The sequence below is a fragment of the Urocitellus parryii genome, chromosome 3 (genome assembly GCF_045843805.1).
Source record: "Urocitellus parryii isolate mUroPar1 chromosome 3, mUroPar1.hap1, whole genome shotgun sequence".
NCBI classification, from domain to species: domain Eukaryota; kingdom Metazoa; phylum Chordata; class Mammalia; order Rodentia; family Sciuridae; genus Urocitellus; species Urocitellus parryii.
This window is the reverse complement of record NC_135533.1, coordinates 194,433,707-194,453,372: the sequence shown is the minus strand read 5'-3', so window position 1 is coordinate 194,453,372 and position 19,666 is coordinate 194,433,707. Positions and strand designations below refer to the sequence as shown.

The following is a 19,666-nucleotide window of genomic DNA, read 5'->3' as shown; positions in this document are numbered from 1 at the left end:
AACATTCCACTAGGCACTAAAAGAAAACAATTTTCTTAACAATTTACATTGTCTTCACCGGCACTGGGATGAAGATACATCCGCTGTGAGCCAATCATCAGCTGGCAGTCTGAAAGTTTGCTGGGGCCCCTTCGGCTGTGGCTCTCAACACTTTTACAGGTTATTTATTGTTATACCATGTATCAGATACTCTTACAAGTTTTTGAGTATCAAATATAGTCTTAATTCTTGCTATCAATGTCCTCCTAGTTGACAGAGGAAGCAAGTATAGGAAGAGATAAATGTCTTTATAGAGTATTTGTTCCTTTTCTATTTAATTTTGTATTTTATGTGGCAATTTTTTTTAAGAGAGGGAGAGAGAGAGAGAATTTTAATATTTATTTTTTAGTTTTCGGCGGACACAACATCTTTGTTTTATATGTGGTGCTGAGGATCAAACCCTGGCCACACGCATGCCAGGCAACCGCGCTACCGCTTGAGCCACATCCCCAGCCCTTATGTGGCAATTTTTTAATGTTTGTTGTATTGTGTTGTGAAAATTTATAACTAAAAACTTTAAAATATATTAATATGTTGCCTCTGATCTCACTATAAACTATGTTTATAATCAAGTCTTTCTAATTTTATTGTGACTTAGAAATATGTATTTTATTGAGACATAATTATACCTCTTATGGAGTATAGTACAGTATCTGTATACAGTGTATAATGGTTAAATAAGAATACAGGCACTTCCATCTCCTCAAATATTAATCATTTTTATGTACTGGGAACTTTCTTCTAGTTATTTTAAAATACATCATTTTTATTCTGTATTCAGTATTTTAAAGATGTTTTTCCACTATTTTTTATCTTCCCTGTTTCCACTAAGAAATTTGGCTACACTCTTCTCTCTCTCTCTTTTAAATATTTATTAGTCATCGATGTGGTGCTGAGAATCGAACCTAGTGCCTCACACATGCCAGGCAAGCACTCTACCACTGAACCACAACCCCACCCCACCCCCCCCTTTTTTTTTTTTAAATAATGTATCTTTTTTTTTTCCAGGCTGCTTTGAAGATTTTTTTTTTCTTTTAAATGGCTTTGAACAATTTGATTACAATATGCAACATGTATTTTTCTTCATGTTTTTTGTGCTTGGGCTTCGTTGAGTTTCTTGGATCTGTGGATTTATAAGTTTTTGTCAGGTTTGGAAATTTTTCAGCACTATATCTTCAAATAATTTTTCTTTCTTCTATTAACATGTTTTTTAAGCTGGTCAAAGTGGTATCAGAGCTCATTAATTGTCTTTTTATTTTTTAAAGATTCTTCTTTTGACTGGGGTTGTGGTTCAGTGGTAGAGTGCTTGCCTGGCACATGTGAGACCTTGGTTTCAATCCTTAGCACCACATAAAAATAAAGATGTTATATCCATCTACAACTAAAATTTTTTTTTAATTTTTATTTTAATTTTTCATAGTTTCTATGCTATCCTTCAAGTTCATGTATATTTTCTTCTGTAATTTCTAATCTGCTACTAATTTTATTCAGTCTATATTGCAGGTGTTCTAATTGTCTAGAAGTTTATTTTTTTATCTTATATCTTCCACATTTCTACCTTTTAAAGATATGTAATACATTTATAATAACTATTTTAACGGGTTTTCCTGCTAATCCTAACATCCATGTCAGTTCTGGATTGATTTTACTTGTTTTATAACTTTCTTCATATTGGTACAGGAGTGTTTTCCTACATCTTCATACCTGGTGATTTTTGACTGGCTGCCAAGCATTGTGAATTTTACCTTGTCACATGGCACTCATTTTGTATTCTGGTAGATCTTCTTGAGCTATATTCTGGATTATATAGTAAAGTAAGTTGAAAATATGTTTTTCCCTCAGTCTCAGGTTGTTTTCTCACATATATGCATTGATAAGTGTTCTGCTAAATATTCAAAAGGAATCCTCTGCAGATCTCTAGGGTTCTCTCATTATGTAGCTCTTTCTTCCCTAGTACTCTGTCTTATTATCTTATCTGTCTTGGCCTCCTTGGATTTGTAGCTCTGTTTCTTCTATTCATGCAGTTAATTGGATTCCACCTAGGTTCCCCTTCTCTGTGCCACAGCATCCAAAAAACTCTCAAGGTGGTTCCTGTGTTTCAGGGATCACACTCTTTCTTTGTTTTTCAGTATCTTGAAAACATTTATTGTTTTTCTTTGCTTTGCTCTTCTTTGTTTCCTTTCTCTCCTTTTTTTTTTTTGATTATTGTTTCAGACAGAAGGGTAAATCTAGCTCCTTGTTACCTATTGTTGACAGAGCTGGAGCCTACAATTGTATTTTAAGGGAATATGAAACTACTGAAGAGGTACAAAAACAACTAATCCAGGTAATTTAGGGACATGGTAATTGACTATCTTCTTTCAGTCGTAGAGTTGGTAGAGGAGAGGGAAAACTTCAGATAAATCATAAACTCCTTTTATTATGATTTTTTTCATATTTGTACATGCAAAGCAGTTCTGAAACTCTTTTGTATAATGGGGTTAAGCAAATGAGTAAATGGCTTAATGTTCTTGGGAGCCAAGATTCTAACTATGAAAGAAGAAGAGACGTACAAATGTGAAATGAGAAAAGATTCTGTGGAGGTGGATTTGAATTGTAGGCATTGGTGTGGATTCAGGCTTCTGAAGTGTGTGTGTGATCTGAATGTGTATGTGCACATGTATGTATGTAAGTATGTATATGCTTGAATGTATTTTCAAGCTTTGTCTATTGAAAGGCCTAGAAACAAAGATACCACAATAACAATGAGCACACCTTATGTCCAGATAATTTTCTCTGATATCATTCCCCACTAAAAGAACTGGGCTCTTAGAAAAATGAGTGGTTCCAGGACAGGGAAAATGTTAGATGAATCACGAATATCTTTTTATACCAGTTAAAAAAAAATGTCTGAGGGAATAAATGATGCAGAAATCAGCTTGAAGCAGTGTGGTACAATTTAACCATTCAAATAATTTCTTTAAAAATAGGAATCTTTGAGTCTGTACCAATTATAAATAGATACATAAACCAATGAGGAGAAAGATGTTTTTTCATTACGCTGAACTGCCAAGTGCTGTCTGGTAAATGTGGAGACGAAAATTGGAGGTAGAAGAATTGTTATTTTATAGCCATTGTCATTGGATCGGGGAAGAATCATCAAATACAGAGGGAAGTTTTGAGGAGTAGGATATTTTTAAGATTACCTTTTAGTTGCTAGATAAAGAAAAAATCATAGTTGCTATCTACTGGAGAATTTAGAAAACTCTTTGGCCAGGTGATTAAATTAATCTTCACTGGTGGGGGCAGATGAAGATTTCATACCCTATGAACGACACATCACTATGCAGATTTCCAGCTGGATGTTCATGTAAGTCTAATCATGAAGAGACAGTAGACAAATCCCAAGTAAATAATATTCTGTTAAAGTAGTGGTATGGTAGTGCGTACTATATTCTTTTAAAATGTTAATATTCCAGATTTTAAAAATCTAAAGAAACGGTGACAATGTAATTAATACATGATCCTAGACTTCATCCTAAACTGGAAGAAAATCACAAGATTATAAGGAGCATAAGGGTCTGCTGGCATTTGGATTGTGGATAGTAAATTAGATAAAAGTATGGTATCTTTGTTAAATTTACTGAAGTTAAAAAACTGTACTGTGAAACTTTTTAAGAAAATGTCTCTGTTCTTAGGAAACACACATAAGTGGTAAACCATGGTATATGCAGCTTATTCTCACATGGTACAGGAAAAGTGATTTAAATATCTATTATGCACCCAAACTTTACATGATGAAAAAAAAAAGCATCTTTTGTATTGTTATTATTGTAGCATCTTTTCTGTAAAAGAAAGAGAAATAAAACTTGGAATTATTTCCTAATACAGAATCCCCTGCCCCAGTAGTATTGAGGATTGAACCCAGGGCTTGGCTCACGTTAAGCAAGCACTCTATCACTAGGGTATACCCTGTTCCCTGCTGTCCCCAGAACCCTCAAATAGAGAAGTGTTTTAAAAAGGGTTTTGGTCGGCCCCTTACTTGCTGTGATAACTTTAGCTATTATCTGAACCTTGATTTTACTTAATACAATGGTGATGAAAATTATAAAACCTAAATTGGCCTTTCAAGTAGCCTGGCTAAATCCATAGTTGGTAGGATTTGCCATACATTAATATTTGTGCAGAGGTAAGTTCTTTTTGAAATGACAATGTCTGGATCCCAGAATCAGACAACCCACATTTATTTATGTACCAGATCTCTAAATATCTAGCAATAAGAGTAAGGGGTAGTAGGAGGCATCCCCTCCTCCTTACTTTCTCTCTCTCTCTCCCTGCCCCCTCCCCTTCTCTTTTTTAATAATACTGGTGATGGAACCCAGAGCAGCTCTCCCAAGTTCGTTCTTTCTCTCTCTCTCTCTCTCTCTCTCTCTCTCCCTCCCTCTCCCTCCCTCCCTCTCTCTCTCTCTCTCTCTCTCTCTCTCTCTCTTTTTTTGGAGACAGGTCCTCGTTAAATTGCCTAGGCTGGCCCCAAACTTGCTATCCTTCTGCCTCAACCTCCTGAATTGCTGGGATTACAGGGATGTGCCACCATGACCAACCTCTCCTTACTTTTTAAAAATTATTATTGTAATTGACAAAATTATGGGATGCAGGATGATAATTAGATCTATGTCTTTCGAGTATAATGATCAAATCATTAACATTTCATTTCCTTAAGCATTTCTTTTTCAAATTTTTGATTAACACATAGTACTTGTATATATTTATAGGGTGCAGTACAGTATTTCAATACATGTGTATTACATATATTGATTAAATCAGAATGGTTAATGTTTCTGTCTCCTCATCGGTACTTTGTGTTTCGAGCTTTCAAGCTCTTCTAGTATTATTGCTTATTGTGAACCTTAGCCACTCTACTGTTTTGTATAACACTAGACTTCTCTTTACTTGTGTTTGGGTAACTTGATCCAGTATCCCTCTATCTGCTGCCTCCATACTACCACAACTTTCCTAATTTCTAGTCATTACTATTATATATATCCCAGTCGAATTTTTTTGTAGGTAGTAGATTCTTGAAAAGTAACTTTCAGGTCATTGTTCTGTAATTTTGTTTCAAGAATTTTCTCCATAGAGTCCTCAATCACTTGTCTCAAATCTGTGCTTTGAGAGTGTGTTGGATAGCTGGCCTGAGGTTTATTTGGTCTAGAATTTTAGGCACACAGTATTTTCATATTACTTTGAATGTGACCTCCCCACTGCCTGAGAACTAATGACAGTCCCCATCATCTCTTCAATTATATAGCTGAAACTGTAAAAAATTTTAAATACAGTAAGTATATTGATACATTTATTATAGGCTAATTAGACAAAGAATACAATTGTATCATAGCAGTTTTCTTTTTTCAGAAGACTCACTGTAGTAACTTATAAGTTAATTTATGAATCAGAATGAAGTAAAATTGACTTGCATTCAACATTACTTGAAGTTACCTGGAACTGACTATAAGTAAACTAAGTCTGAGTTAACAAGCATCCTTTTCTGTATTTCTTCTAGTCTCCTCGAGTGAAAGAATCATTAACAAATTCTGAGGTAAGTAATTGCAATTATTAAATCCTTGTTGTTTTATATATGCTTCTGTTTTGTTTTTAAAAGTCTTTATATGTGTGCCTAAATGGGAATGAGCCTTTATACAAGTTACATTTTAAAAGTTGGTTTAAGAGCCTGGAATGTTGGTCCTTGCTTGCTTAACTTCATGATTTGCTTTTTTGGTTTGCGCTGCTTGAAGTGGGAAGCAATCTTTATGCATTACTCTGCCCAGGAATTTGTTATACATTTTTGAAAGTTTTTTCAGTTTTTTCTCTTGTTGGGTAAATTGTATTTTCTGTAGTTTGTTTCAGTGTAATAGGAAATGTTACTAAACAGAATCCAGTTAGGTTGGCTTTCCTTCTTTTCACTACCTGAGAAAAATAATTTCATGGATCCATTCTGTACATATTCTTCCTCTGGCAGCATCTCCCATTCTGAGCTCAGTATTTGGTTTAAAGGCAAGTGTATCTCTTAAACAATTTTCCCACTTCATTTGTGTACATACCACGCAATTTGTATGTACAATTATATACATGATTCATGTACATAGAACTTTATAATTTAGAAATGAGCCAGTGCAGTGGCACATACCTTTACTCCCAGCTACTTGGGAGGCTGAGGCAGAAGCATAACCAGTTAAAAGCCAGCCTCTTTGAGTGCCGGGAATGTAGCTCAGTGGTAAAGCACCCTGGATTCAAGCCCTAGTACAAAGAAAATAAATTCTCTACCTTAATATATGTATTTTTGTTATACTTCAGTTTTTTATTAGAGCATTATAGTTGGGCTCATCTTGACAAATTTGTACATGCATGATCTTCCTACTGATCTTCTTTTGCTCATCTATTTTTGATTGGTTCTTTGTACTTATACATAAAAGTGAAATTCCCTGTGGTATATATGTATATGCACATAGTTCAATTTAAAAAAAAAAAACATTCTGCATTTTCTCTCCTTTCCCATCCCTCCTCTCTGCCACTTGATCTTGTTCTTCTGCTCTTCCTGTGACTTTATGAAATCTTCCCTGTGACTTTATGAAATCCTGTCCTCTCCTCCTTCTTTCCATTATTTTGCTCTAGCTTGCACATGGGAGAGAAAACATTTGACCCTGATTTTCTGAGACTGTCTTATTTGACTTAGCATAATGTTCTCCATTTCCATCCAGTTATCAACAAATGCCATAATTTCATTCTTTTTGTGACTCAGTAAAACTACATTGTGTGTGTGTGTGTGTGTGTGTGTGTGTATGCGTATACACCACATTTCCTCCCTTCGTCTATTGATAGGCATCTGGGTTAATTACATAATTTGGCTATTGTGAATTGTGCTGCTATATTGCTATTGCATGCTGATTTTAGTTCTTTTGGACAAATATCAAGGAATTTGATAGCTGGGTCATTATGGTGGTTTCATTCCTGGTTTTTTGAGGAATCTCCATACTGCTTTCTACAGTGCAGTAGTATGCAGTTCCATCAGCAGTGTACAAGTCTGTACCTCAGGTACATTAGTAGAATTGTATGTCCTTGACCCTTGAAATTATGCATGGTCATGTCAGTTCTTTTGACCAATGTAAAGTTAGCAGAAGAGTCACTCTGTGATTCTGTGTTTCCTTAATCTTGCTGCCATAATCTGCATCCTTGACTGAATGAAGGGATGAACTCATGCTGGTCAGAGATATACTTGAAGTATGTGTAAGAAATAATAAAAAGTAAAGTTAAAAATAACGTTGTTTTAATCTGCTGATGTTTTAGAATTATTTGTTACTTCTAATTAAGCCAAACTTGATAATTTCTCAGAAATTGAATGAAAAGGTATTTTATAGATTATTATAGTTTTTCTTTTTAGTGTTCTTCTTGTGCTTTTGCTAAATAACTTCTCCATGTGAATTCTCACTCATATTCTTATACTCATTACATTGTTTTTTAACTTAATTATGACAAAATTTATATGACATAAAGTTTACTGTCTTAATCATTTTTAGTTTGGTAGCATTAAATATAGTCATGCTGGAATACAACCATCACTACCATCTAAAGAACTTTTTAATCTTCCCAAACTAAAATTCTACCCATTGAATAGTAATTCTCCATTTTCTTCCATATTTGTCCTGGCAGCCACCCTTCTACTTCCCGTCTCTGTAAATTTAACTACTCTGGTATTTCATATAAGTGGATTCATATAGTATTTGTCTTTTTCTGACTGGTTTATTTCACTTAGCACAGTGTCCTCTGGGTTCATCCATGTTGTAACATATGTCAGAATGTCTTTCCATATTAAGGCCAAATATTACTGCATTGTATGTATATACTGTTTTGTGTATTCATCTTTTAGTGAACACTTGAACCTCTCTGTCTTTTGGCTGTTGTGCATAATGGTGCTATGAACATGGGTATGCAAATATCTGTTCAAAACTTTGCTTTTAATTCTTTTGGGTATATATCTAGAAATAGAATTGCTGGATCATGAGGTAATTCTATGTTTTAATTTTTTAAGGAACAACCATACTATTTTTCATTAGAACTTCCACCATTTCACATTTCCACTAACAGTGCACTGGGATCCCAGTTTCTGTATATCTTCTTATTGCTTTGTTATATGTATCCTTTTTGTCTTTATTATAGATAAACATACATGTACATACACTTTGGAAGCTAACCTTTTGAAATAGTACATTTTTAAAAGTAATCTTTTTAACTATAATTATCAACATATTGATTTTACAAATTAATGTTCTTCACTGTAATTTTTACATACATGCATAATTGTGCTTTGATCATACCTAACTTCCCTTCTGTCATCCTTGCCTTTCTTTCCACTCTACCTCCCTTGCACCTCTACTTCCCCTTCCCTTCCCTGAAAATCCCCCTTCTACTTTGAGGCCAACTAATATTAATGTGCTATATTTCTGTCAAACTCTGAAACCAATGAAGAACTTTTTGCTTCCTCTTATGTATGAAATTAAATGATATAAAATTTTACTTCTGATCTCATTTATTTTACTTTTATCAGCTACTAGACCTCTGTTGTTGCCTTTTGAAAGTTTTTACTCTTTCATTTCTAAATTTTGGTCATTGCCATTGGTATTTTCCCCTAACTTGTAATTTTTAATTTTGTTTTATTCAACAACAGTTTTTCCCCAAAATTGCATAATCAAAATTTATGAAATAATTCAAAATGCAAGATAATTTATTTCGTGTCTGTTTGTTATAAAGCTTCACACCCATTTTTGAAATATATTTTTAGATATGTTAAGGAATCATTGGTTGATTATCTTTCTTTATATGTAATAAAAGTCCCCAGGTCATAACACATTTTATTTTGCTGTATCAAAATACCTAAAGCTGGATAATTTGTAAAGAAAAAAGATTTAATTAGCTCATAATTTCAGAAGCTAAAAGTTAAAGATGATGTGGCCCCCTTTGGTGGGCCTCTGGTGAGGTCCTTCTGGCTGTATTGTAGCATGGCAGATGGCATCAATGGTAGAAACATGGAATATATATGAGAGATCACATAGCAAGAGACCTGGAGGGGTCAGGCTGTCTCTTTTATAACAGCCCACTCTGAACAAAGCTAACCCACTCCAACAAGACCAGCATCAATCCCTTCACAAGGGCAGACATGATTCAGTTACCTCCCACTAGGCCCCTCCTCCTTATGGTTCTACCCCTTTTCATACCACTGTATTGGGGAATTCAGGGAATTCAGTTAAATCGAAGCACCATGTGTAAAAAAATGTAGCTTCAATAATTTCTTACAGAAACACTATACATACTTTATATATAAATACTTTACCTACTTAACTTTTTATTTTGGAGAAGCTGTTTTGCTGTGTGAAGGGGATGAAGTAAATGTGGTTAAAAATAAATATGATAGAGGCTGGGATTGTAGCTCAGCAGTGGAGTGCTCGCCTAGCACGTTCGAGGCCCTGGATTTGATCATCAGCACCAAATAAAAATAAATAAATAAAATAAAGGCATTGTGACCAACTACACCTAGAAAATAACTTTTTACTTTATAACTATTTCAAACTATTTTGAAAAAATAAAAAAATTAGTAAGTATGATACAGAGTGAAAAAAGCTACACAAAACACTGTTTGTTAGATGCTCCATTTACACAAAATGCCCAAAAAAGGCAAATTTACAGAGACTGAAAGTAGATCAGTGGTTGTGAAGGGCTAGATGTGGAAGAATTTACTAAAAGGGTTTGTGAACCTTTTGGGGGTGATAAAGGGTTCCAAAACTGCATTTGGTGATGATTGTATAGTTCTTTAAACTGTGCAAATACCCTTGAATTATACACTTAAAATGGATGAAGCTAAAAGCACGTAAATTGTATCGAAAGTCGGTAAAAAACTAAAATGCCTAGAAATATTTGACTTCTGTTTGATGTGTATATTTAGAAGTGTTGTCAAGCCAGTACATCATAAAAACTGCTTTGAAAATGTCACCCTGTAAGGCTCTGTTTGACTGTCAGTAAACCTGCTTCTCTTTCCAATCAAGTTAACAGCACTGTATGCATGGTTTCATTATAGCTCTTTTCAACAACTGATCCCATGGGTACTTTGCTCCAAGTTCCAGAACAGATTTCTGCTCATCTACCTCAGCCAGCTGGACAGATGTCTACCCAGCCAACTCAAGTCTCTCTCCCACCACCTGCAGAGCCAGCAAAAACAGCTCAGGTAAAGCAGGGATGTCTTCTAATGGCCACCTAGTACTGGTAGATTAGAAAAGCAAATATTTATGTGAAATAGCCTAATGTGCTCAGGTTGTTGTCCTAGTAGATTTTGGAAGAAGTTAGAAATTATGTCTTCATAGTTCTGAATATTCACCCGAAGGTAAGAGAGTTCATAAGGATCTTAAACAACAGTATGTTAAGTTTGAAAACTTTTGAAACATCAGAATTCTTTGGCTAATTTCTTATTGGCTGTGTGTTAGATCATTATTAACTTAAGATTGCAAATGATGGCATTCATGGTGGGGCTAGGAGAATCATCTGCTTTACTGTTTTCTTTTGCTCATTTTTGTTTTGTATCATTTATTAGTATTTTTATAGCCCGTGGTTTTTCTAAATTACTCTTTTTAAAATACTAATTTTGTGAGAGTTGATTTTATTAAAACTAAGTGATGTATAAACTCAAATAAAGTACACACAAACTTCATTAAATTGTATTTATCTGAAAGCAGCTGAATGAGGTCCTCCCTGTGAATCCCAGTATGCTGTGTAACTCCCATGCTCCCTTCAGGAAACTTCTGATAGTACATATGTGACCTTATGCTATATTGCTAAAGTAAGGGTTTTGTGTCGATTTATTAATTGTTAGAAGTTGTCCCCCACCCCGAGTAGTTTAGGTGAAAAAGAAATGAAAGTTGTGATTTCTCCTTTTGTAGCGCCATGTATCATGTGTTCTGGCTTTGAAGACCAGTGCACTGGGCATGTCTAGTTAATCATGGAGATAACTTCTTTTAACCTTTCATCCTTCCAGCTTTCCATTTCTGCCATCATAGGGGTAAAAAAGTTCTAATGATTAGAATTATTTTACAAGTAACTTAGAGTTTATGTCTGCCATTAAACAGGAGATAGCTAAACAGTTTTCAGAGAGATTAGTTTAACTATAGAAAGACCTGGAACGCTTCGGTTGAATGATCCCTGAGGGGCAGTTGATTTAGGCCCTACTTGTGTGTTGCCAAATGGTACAGGTGCAGATTTTTTAAAAAATGATAAACCTCATTTTTCACTTTTGTATAGGGGAACAGGGGCAAGAAAAATATAAAATATATGTAATTTCATCTGGGTTTGAAAATTATTTAATTATGTTTGATACAGGTTGATATTTAGCTTTTGTTGCTGCTGTGGAGTGCCTGTCCTGCCACAGCAGGGAATGAATGTCTTAGGGAGCAGAATGACCTCAGCTGGAGAGGAAGAGAATTGCTGCCAGTGGATGATTCCTCTGCAGTTACCTCCATGCTTAACATTCACAGGCAATGACTTTATACTTTTCAATGCATTTTAGGCTTTGTCTTCAGGAGCAGGTTCACAAGAAACCAAGGTCCCAATCAGTCTAGTACTAAGATTAAGGTAAGAGGACATTTTCTGTTTTGTGAGTTCCCTGTAGGTGTTGAATAATCTGTGCTGAGAATAGCTAAAGCCATGATTGTGTCCCCCCAGCATCAGTAGGTGTTAATTTGCTGGTGTATTATTTTCTTAGAAGTAACAGCAAAGTGTGAGGACCTGGCAGTTAGCAGTTGCTGTGACTAACTGATGCACATACCCTCCTAGTTTGTCCATTAATAGTGACGAATGTGTACATTTGCAGCATAGTTTGAATTAGAAAGTATAGTCTGTAGTTGATAATGTTTTAGGGGAGGAGCACTCACTGGCTTATCTGAAGTTTAGTGATTATATAAGCATTATGGACTCTGGGATTGACTAACTCAGAAGGGGAGTGCTTTGTGATTGGTAGATCAAATAAAGATGAAAAGGAAAACCTCTAAGTATATTCCTAGTTTGTTTCTCTGTTATATGGCAAATGTTGGTAGTTCTGGTGGGGATGTATAGATTGGTCCTAGCAGGCTGCTCAGCAGTAAGTGCCCTGGGTAGCAATCTGTTCATTTTAAACACCCCTCAACCCCTAACCCCTCAACTTCTGCCAGGGGATTAAGAACTCTGGATTAGGATTCCAAAGTTTTCATGTCAAAATAGCTATTACTGTTATATTGTTCCAGTTAGGTCTCTTTCTACTCATAAATGTATTTGAAAAAATTAGTATTGAAAAAATGTCATGTGAGACATCCCAAACCCTCTTTAACTATTAATAACATTTTAAAAAAGAGTCCCACTGATTACTATTAACTAACCCCACTTCTGCTTCTGAATTCTTAGTTGTCTTCCCAATAGGATCATAATAGAGATAGAAGCAGATAGAATTCGTTAGAGAACTTTCAACGACTAATGTTCCAGACTGTTTTTGGAAGTTAAATATCATGTTGTTTGTGCTTACCGTACCAGTTAAATCAGTAAACTGGTGCTGAACATTTCTATCTTAATTTATTCAGCTGCCAGAAAGAATAGACTAAGGAATTATGTATTAAGAACAGACTATGTTGGGCCCTGTTGGCACACACCTGTAATCCCAGCAGCTTGGGAGGCTGCAGCAAGAATATCTCCGAGAGCCTCACATTTGGTGAAGGCCTTGGTGCTATTTCATCCCATGGTGGAAGAACAAGATACCAAGTGGCAGCCAAACTCACTTTTATGACAGATTCACTCATGATAATGAACCCACTCCTGCTTTAACAACATTGATCAATCTTATGAGGGCAGTGATTCAGGAGGCAGAGGCAAGAGGATCACAAGTTCAAGGCCAGTCTTATCAACTTATCGAGGCCCTAAGCAACTTAGTGAGACCATGTCTTAAAACCCCAATACCAAGAACAGAAAAAGAAAAAGGGAAAAAAACAAAACAAAACTCAGTGCATTGGTAATTAAGTTTTCAGCATGTGAACTTTGTGGGACTTATTCAAACCATAACATCATCTTAGAAGAAATACGGTAGGAGTGGACATATAAGAATCTCCCCCAAAGTATGAGATTTTTATGTTCTTCAATGGGAGACATAAATTCAAAGGCTTAGGACAATTAGAGTATAAATCTGAATTGTTGGCTCTGAGCCCTGAAGTGTCAGCACACCAGGACAAATCATATAACTTGTGGGAACAGACTAATCTTTCCAAGGCACAGCTTTCCTGATATATATTGGCAGACTCTTATGCATAAACTCACAAATTCTTATTTTATTTAATTCTGGTTTTTTCCCCACAGGAATTCCAAAAAAGAACTAAATGATATTCGATTTGAATTTACTCCTGGGAGAGGTGAGGCAACAAAACCATTAAAAACAGATTAACTTCTAATGTGTTGTTTAATCAAGTGTGAAATTTCTGTCTTTTAGATATATTTTGCTTTTTTAAGATGATAAAAATTTCTTGGTTTTGGGGGTCAAATGAATAGAATGAAATAAAATGTAGTTTACTTACTACTAAACTCATTTAGAAAATCTAATGTAATAATACAAACAGTAAATGACTGTAGCTCTTATTTACTGCTTACAATGGATCAAGTATTTTGCTATACATTACATTAGCTCATTAAATTCTTTTTTTTTTTTTTAAAGAGAGAGTGAGAGAGAGGGGGACAGAGAGAGAGAGAGAATTTTAATATTCATTTATTTTTTCTTAGTTCTCGGCGGACACAACATCTTCGTTTGTATGTGGTGCTGAGGATCGAACCCGGGCCGCACGCACGCTAGGCGAGCGCGCTACCTCTTGAGCCACATCCCCAGCCCAGCTCATTAAATTCTTATAACAGCCTTCTAATGAAAAATTATTATCCCCATTTACTAGATGATGATGTCAAGGATTAGAGAGAGGCAGGGTAACTTGTTCAAGGTCACACAGCTGCAGAGAGGTAGCTAAAGTTCAAACAAGATCTGAGTTCATAGTTCATGTTCTTATCTCTCTGTACATGCTCATTCTTTATGGTAGTAAAGAAGAAGTCACCTCCATTTTCCCTTCTCCTCAGGCAGAACTGAACCTTGGCATGTACTGTTTCTGATTGTGAACTTCACTCTAGAGCAAGGGTTGGTTGGTTTTGTTTTGTTTTGTTTTGCTTTGCTGTTGTTATTCAGTGTTCTGATTTGAGGAGTGGCCAGAAGCTAGCAGTTACCTTTCCTTACATCCCATAGTTGCTGTCTCAGTATTAACATCTGGCCATTAAAGAGAACAGATGTAAATGTACTAAGGTGTATCTGTTTGACTTTTTTAGAGCAATGCAAAACTCACATTTTCAGGAATTAATTGAAACTTCTGGTCATCATGTGAAAGTATATGTACCCCTTCCCATTGGCTCTCCCTACTCCCACTCAGGGCTTAGTGTCCAGCCCTCAGGAACCAGCACCACTGAGTCAGTTGAAAATGAAATAAATTGGGGTAGTCTATCTTCTTCTTTTTTACTTTTTCTTTATACCCATGGCTCAGATTATACCACCTGGATGACTAGGTAAGGAGAAAATCCACAAGATAAATAAGAAAATGATTTTAACAAAAACTTAAAACATAATACCAAAAGAGAAGAGATTATAATTTGTTCTCTCAGGTTTTGAGAAAGTTTTACTAGCACTTGAGATGTTCCACATTCAACATCATATCTCAGAGCCTGGGTCTAGGATTGTGCTCTGTAGAGTCACTGTTGAAGGTTCTTTTGGCATGGGCCTTAACCCTCTACATTCCACCATTTTAAAAGTTATCTGTACAATGAGCTGATACTTGACACCTGGTTCATACCAATTCTGCCTTCTAGCCAGACCTAAGAGAATTTCTCAGTTGAGAGCATTGCCAGTGGAACAGGACCCTGGTTTTGTGGACTTAGTAGCTCATTTGGGTCCAAGCAATGCTGTCACACATGCTGGCTTTGAGTGTTAGCAATGATGTATGTGCACAAGAAATGGAATGCCTTCTTGTTTGTCCTTTCAGATACAGCAGAGGGTGTCTCTCAGGAACTCATTTCTGCTGGCCTGGTCGACGGAAGGGATTTAGTAATAGGTAACTATACTGTGCTGTGCCTTGTGCCCTATGTCTCTGTCTATATATTTAGTGCCTAGAAAATCAGGGTTGTGTTCCACTGAATAGGTCTGATGATTCTTTTGGTCTGATGATTCTTGAAATGATTCTTGCCTTGGCTGAAACTACAGGTACTGAGGACATTTCCCTTACCAAGCAGAAATATCCCACTTTCAAGTTTGCTTTGTGACTTCCAGTGGTAGTAGATGAAAACACACCCAGGTCTCTGGGATACTTTGGTAAAAGTGGTAGTTAAAGTCACAAAACAGGAGCTTGGTCATTTTTCATCTGTTTTGGTGTATCTAGTCTGTGGAGCACAGAGGTGAGCAAATATTAGCGATTTAGAAAAGCAAGAAGGAAGGGAAAAGGCACAAGCACAAGCTATAGGTACATTACTGATGGGAAAGACCATCAGGTTGAGAAGGTGAATAGTTTCCCTTCAAAAAGCCAGACAATGGATCATTTAAGCTTTGTGGGCCACATGTCATCTGTCATTTTAAATCATTCTTAGTTTGCAGGCAGAACCAAACCAGACCATAGGTCATACTTTGTTGACTTCCATTCTGGGAATTTCTGGTCCATTAATGGACAAAACATACCTGTCCTTCCCAGGCTAGTTGATAAATTTTAAATGAAGTTAATTTGCCAGTGATTCAAGATTCATTGTGTAGTTTGGGGTTGAATTTGAAAGATGCTTTCATTTGAGGAATGATTGATCTTTCTGCTTCCATTTTGATTGTACAAAGCTTAACCACCATTTAACCTTTTTGATAGTGGATTTATGTAACTTCTTATTGCTTTTCTCTGTTTGTATGATTACAGTGGCAGCTAATTTGCAGAAAATTGTGGAAGAACCTCAGTCAAATCGATCTGTCACTTTCAAGCTGGTATTCATCCCTTTCTCTTTATTAAGCCATCTTACCATTTACACATCAACAGCCTCTGCAGACCAGATTTTTATATTCCCCGAATAATGAGAATATTAAAATATGGCAGTGTTCTCTCTTTAACTGTCTCTCCCCCACGTCATCCCACCCAAGTTTTTTTTCTGCTTTCCAGAACTCTCTAACCCCATGCCCTTAACTGTTCTCAAGTGAAATTATAAGCCAGTCTGACTTCAGCTGTGTGTCCTGTCTTCAGGAAAAAAACACCTACATCAACCTCCCATTTGTGTCCCAGGGACTCTTTACCCACTGCCTGCCTTCCCATAGTCCCATGTCAATTTTAATTGCTACTGCAATTTTGTTTATAAATAGCAACAGCTTGTCATTTTGTTTGATCCTCAGGCATCTGGTGTTGAAGGCTCGGATATTCCTGATGATGGCAAACTAATAGGATTTGCCCAGCTCAGCATCAGCTAAAACACAGCCCCAGAAGAGGCGGCCTAAGGAGATTCCACACATGCGTATCTCTGTTGCTTCTGTTGGCCTAAACCCACTACTGCCAAAGAACCCAGCAACGAACCTCCCGGCTAGGAGCTTTAGAATTCTTTCTTTATGTTCTTCTTGCCATCATTCCCCTTTTTCCCACAGGGAAAGTAAAGTTGGATCACCAGTGGCCAGCATCCCCTCAAAGAGTTCCGTTAGTAAATGTGCTGCACATGTCCCCTTTCTTCCGCCATCTGAGAAGTGGCCCGTGTGCCTCAAGGCTCAGGAGGGAGATCGCTCAGCTCATTCTTGCCTTACTCCAGTAATGGCCCAGGTGGAAAGTAGCAGCTACATTGGGCAACCTCGTCCTGCCTGTTCTCCCACACCTGCCCAGAGGTGGGCATCTTGGGATATCTCTACCACTGAAGTAGCAATTAAAAGTTGATTAGCTGGAGCCCAGAGAATTTAATTAGTGTTTTTTTCTTTGTATCTGATGTGAATTCTAGCAACCTTTGTTAGGAAAAAGCACAGCCTCAGAGGAGGCAGCCTAAACTGTGTTCTTGTTTTGTTCATGGTGTCTCTAAGTGTTTTGCTAAAGCTGCTCTCAGGCACCCCCTTCATTGCTCCCTCCAGAAAGGGTTGCTAGCCTTAACTTCAGCTGGTGCAAAACATTTGACTGTAGTCAAACTTCAGCCATCAGATCCTTCAAAGTGGAACTTTGGACTGTTTTTGCAGAAAACATCAAGTAATAGCTTGTAAAAGTAAATTTTGCCAGAGGTGGTTTTTGAACAGGAAAAATAATCATAACTCATATCACTAGGGAAGTATTTATTTTCAAATTTTAAGAAATAAAATTGAAGAAAAACTGCTCCTCGATCCTCCAATGAAAATCAGTGCGCCTGGCCTCTGAGTCATGAGGAAGTGGGTATAAAAGGCTGAGATTACTACAGCAATAAAAGACTCACACTGGGCTAGAGGCCTGGCTTCCATCCCTCTCCTGCACTGACTCTGTGGAGGGGGACCCTGTGCGCTGAAACTGACTCAAGATGGAAAATGAAACCACATGTGCCGTGACCTTTAGGTTTTATGAGTAGACAGTGTTCATTTGATTTTCTACAGAAGTTATATAAATTATTCTTTAGGTTTAAAAAAGAGCACTCATAATGCAATATGTGAATAATCAGTGGGTTTGAGTTTTCTTTTTTCCTATTTCATTGTCAGACTTGTCTAATTGCTAATAACCCTGCCAAGTTACCAAGTTTTATGTATGAATGGGATACTTGATCTGGCCTTAAAGAGACATACAACAATGGGCTGTGGCCCCACAGAGAAGGGAGAGTTGACTTTCACAAAATCTCTTGAGCCCTTTCCAATGTTGTTGGTCTGAACAAGATTACCTGGTTTTCTCTTGGAACACACCTGAAAGTTTTCCCCATAACTGACTTGATATACCTTTATTTCATTCGTTCTGAATCTGTAGTTTTAGTCATGGGCTTTCTTTACCTGCTCCAGGTGTAAAGGCATGTTGGTAAAGGGGTGGATGTTGGGGAGTGTGAGAGGAGTTGGATTTGGGATGGGGATTGGGAGGAAAGATTAGAAGAATAGATACCAAAGTTTAAGGTCCCAGCATGATTGGTAAAAGAAGGGAGTTTGCTGAATCAGCAGAGAGAAAAGAGATTGACCAGCTTGCTGGAAAAATATTTAGCTTTTCCTTTTCCTTTTTTGGGGGGTGGTGGTGGTGGTCATCATGGTGGTAGTGAGCGATGGAGAAGCAAGAATAGGGAGTTGGTAATGAGGTGTGGAAAAGATACAATGTCCTCTTTGACAACAGGCTAATTGCTTGCCATAGAGTCCTTTTTTATTTCAAACAAGCCCATTATAATTTAATTATTTATGAACCCATGGTGGGGGTGACATTACTGTTTTAGCTTTTCATTTGGAGGTGGTATGGCCCAGGCTGGGAGTGAGTGGCCTTGTTCACTTTCTCTAGCCCACCAGTAGCTTTGAATTGCAGTGGGATAGGCATGACAATAGAAGGTGGGGGCTGGGGCTTATCTTTTTTTGTTGTTCAGTTCATTGGTTGCCTTGCTGGGAAATAGGAGACAAACACCAAGTCCCATGACAGTGTTATTTCTTCTTCTGCATGTTGTGTGGTGAATTCCCTCTGCCAGCTTGTGCAGTGATGCTGAGAAAACAGGTGAACAGAAACTGCCCAGGTGCGATAGCATGTGACCTAGGGAGCCTCCTCACTCCTTTCCAGTAGTAGTGGTTCAGGGTGCATCTCTGTTACTAGGTCCCCAGAATACCCCTGTCCCTGGAGTTAGGGACTAACTATAGCACAAGGTAATATGTGCCAATGCTATTTGTGAAAAGTATCGTCTTTCTAAATTACTAATGGATTTGTTTGGGGTTTTTGCTTAAGTTTTAAACCAAATCTTAGAGCCAGCTGATACTGTTTAATAATCTGGAGGATAGAATAATGGTGTATCAATAAGTGGAGGTTCCTCCTTATGACATATGCTAGATTATGGAAGATGTAAAATATTCAACTTTCTCCCCCTTTTTTTGACTTTGTATTTTACTGCATGTTTTCTTCATTTTTAATCAATAAAGAATAAATTGTCCCTTGTGTTGTATGGATCCTTTACTTCAGTGGCTGTTGGTTGAGAGTTGTGGGGACTAGGTTGTGGAGTTATTACTTCAATTTTTCATGTAATAAACAGATGCCAAAGTGCATATAAGCTATAAAATGTATCTATTGACCTATAGATTATCTAGAATTGCTTAAAACCACGGACAGTTGAGGAAACTGAAACCCCAAAAGGAAAGGATGAGGTCTGCCCAAGGAAATCTGAGAAGCTGGGATATGGAACTTCTTGTATTATGTTTTGATCTTTTCTGAGTCACTGGTTTTTTTTGTTCATGCTTCGGGGCAGTGGAAAGATGCCAGGGTCAAGCCCTTGGAACTCCCTTTCAGGAAGTGTTGAGCAGGACTAAACCTGCCCCTGCTCAGCTTTGATACCAAATGGTTGAGTTCCATGTAAGATTCTAGGCTCCTTTGTATTCGTGTCCTCTAAC

The 19,666-nt window shown here is 36.9% G+C and overlaps 1 protein-coding gene across 3 annotated transcripts in view; it reads left to right on the top strand.

Moving 5' to 3' along the window:
- The window catches only part of Oxsr1 (oxidative stress responsive kinase 1), a 97,493-nt gene extending 78,283 nt beyond the window's left edge, over positions 1 to 19,210 (top strand). For all 3 annotated transcript variants that reach the window (XM_026405793.2, XM_026405802.2, XM_026405810.2), the window contains 7 exons: positions 5,576 to 5,611; positions 10,139 to 10,285; positions 11,618 to 11,682; positions 13,426 to 13,478; positions 15,135 to 15,203; positions 16,044 to 16,108; positions 16,508 to 19,210. In XM_026405793.2, the coding sequence (XP_026261578.1) occupies positions 5,576 to 5,611; positions 10,139 to 10,285; positions 11,618 to 11,682; positions 13,426 to 13,478; positions 15,135 to 15,203; positions 16,044 to 16,108; positions 16,508 to 16,582 (510 nt within the window). In that variant the 3' untranslated portion in view covers positions 16,583 to 19,210. The remainder of the gene's footprint in view (positions 1 to 5,575; positions 5,612 to 10,138; positions 10,286 to 11,617; positions 11,683 to 13,425; positions 13,479 to 15,134; positions 15,204 to 16,043; positions 16,109 to 16,507) is intronic.
- Positions 19,211 to 19,666: the final 456 nt, after the last annotated feature.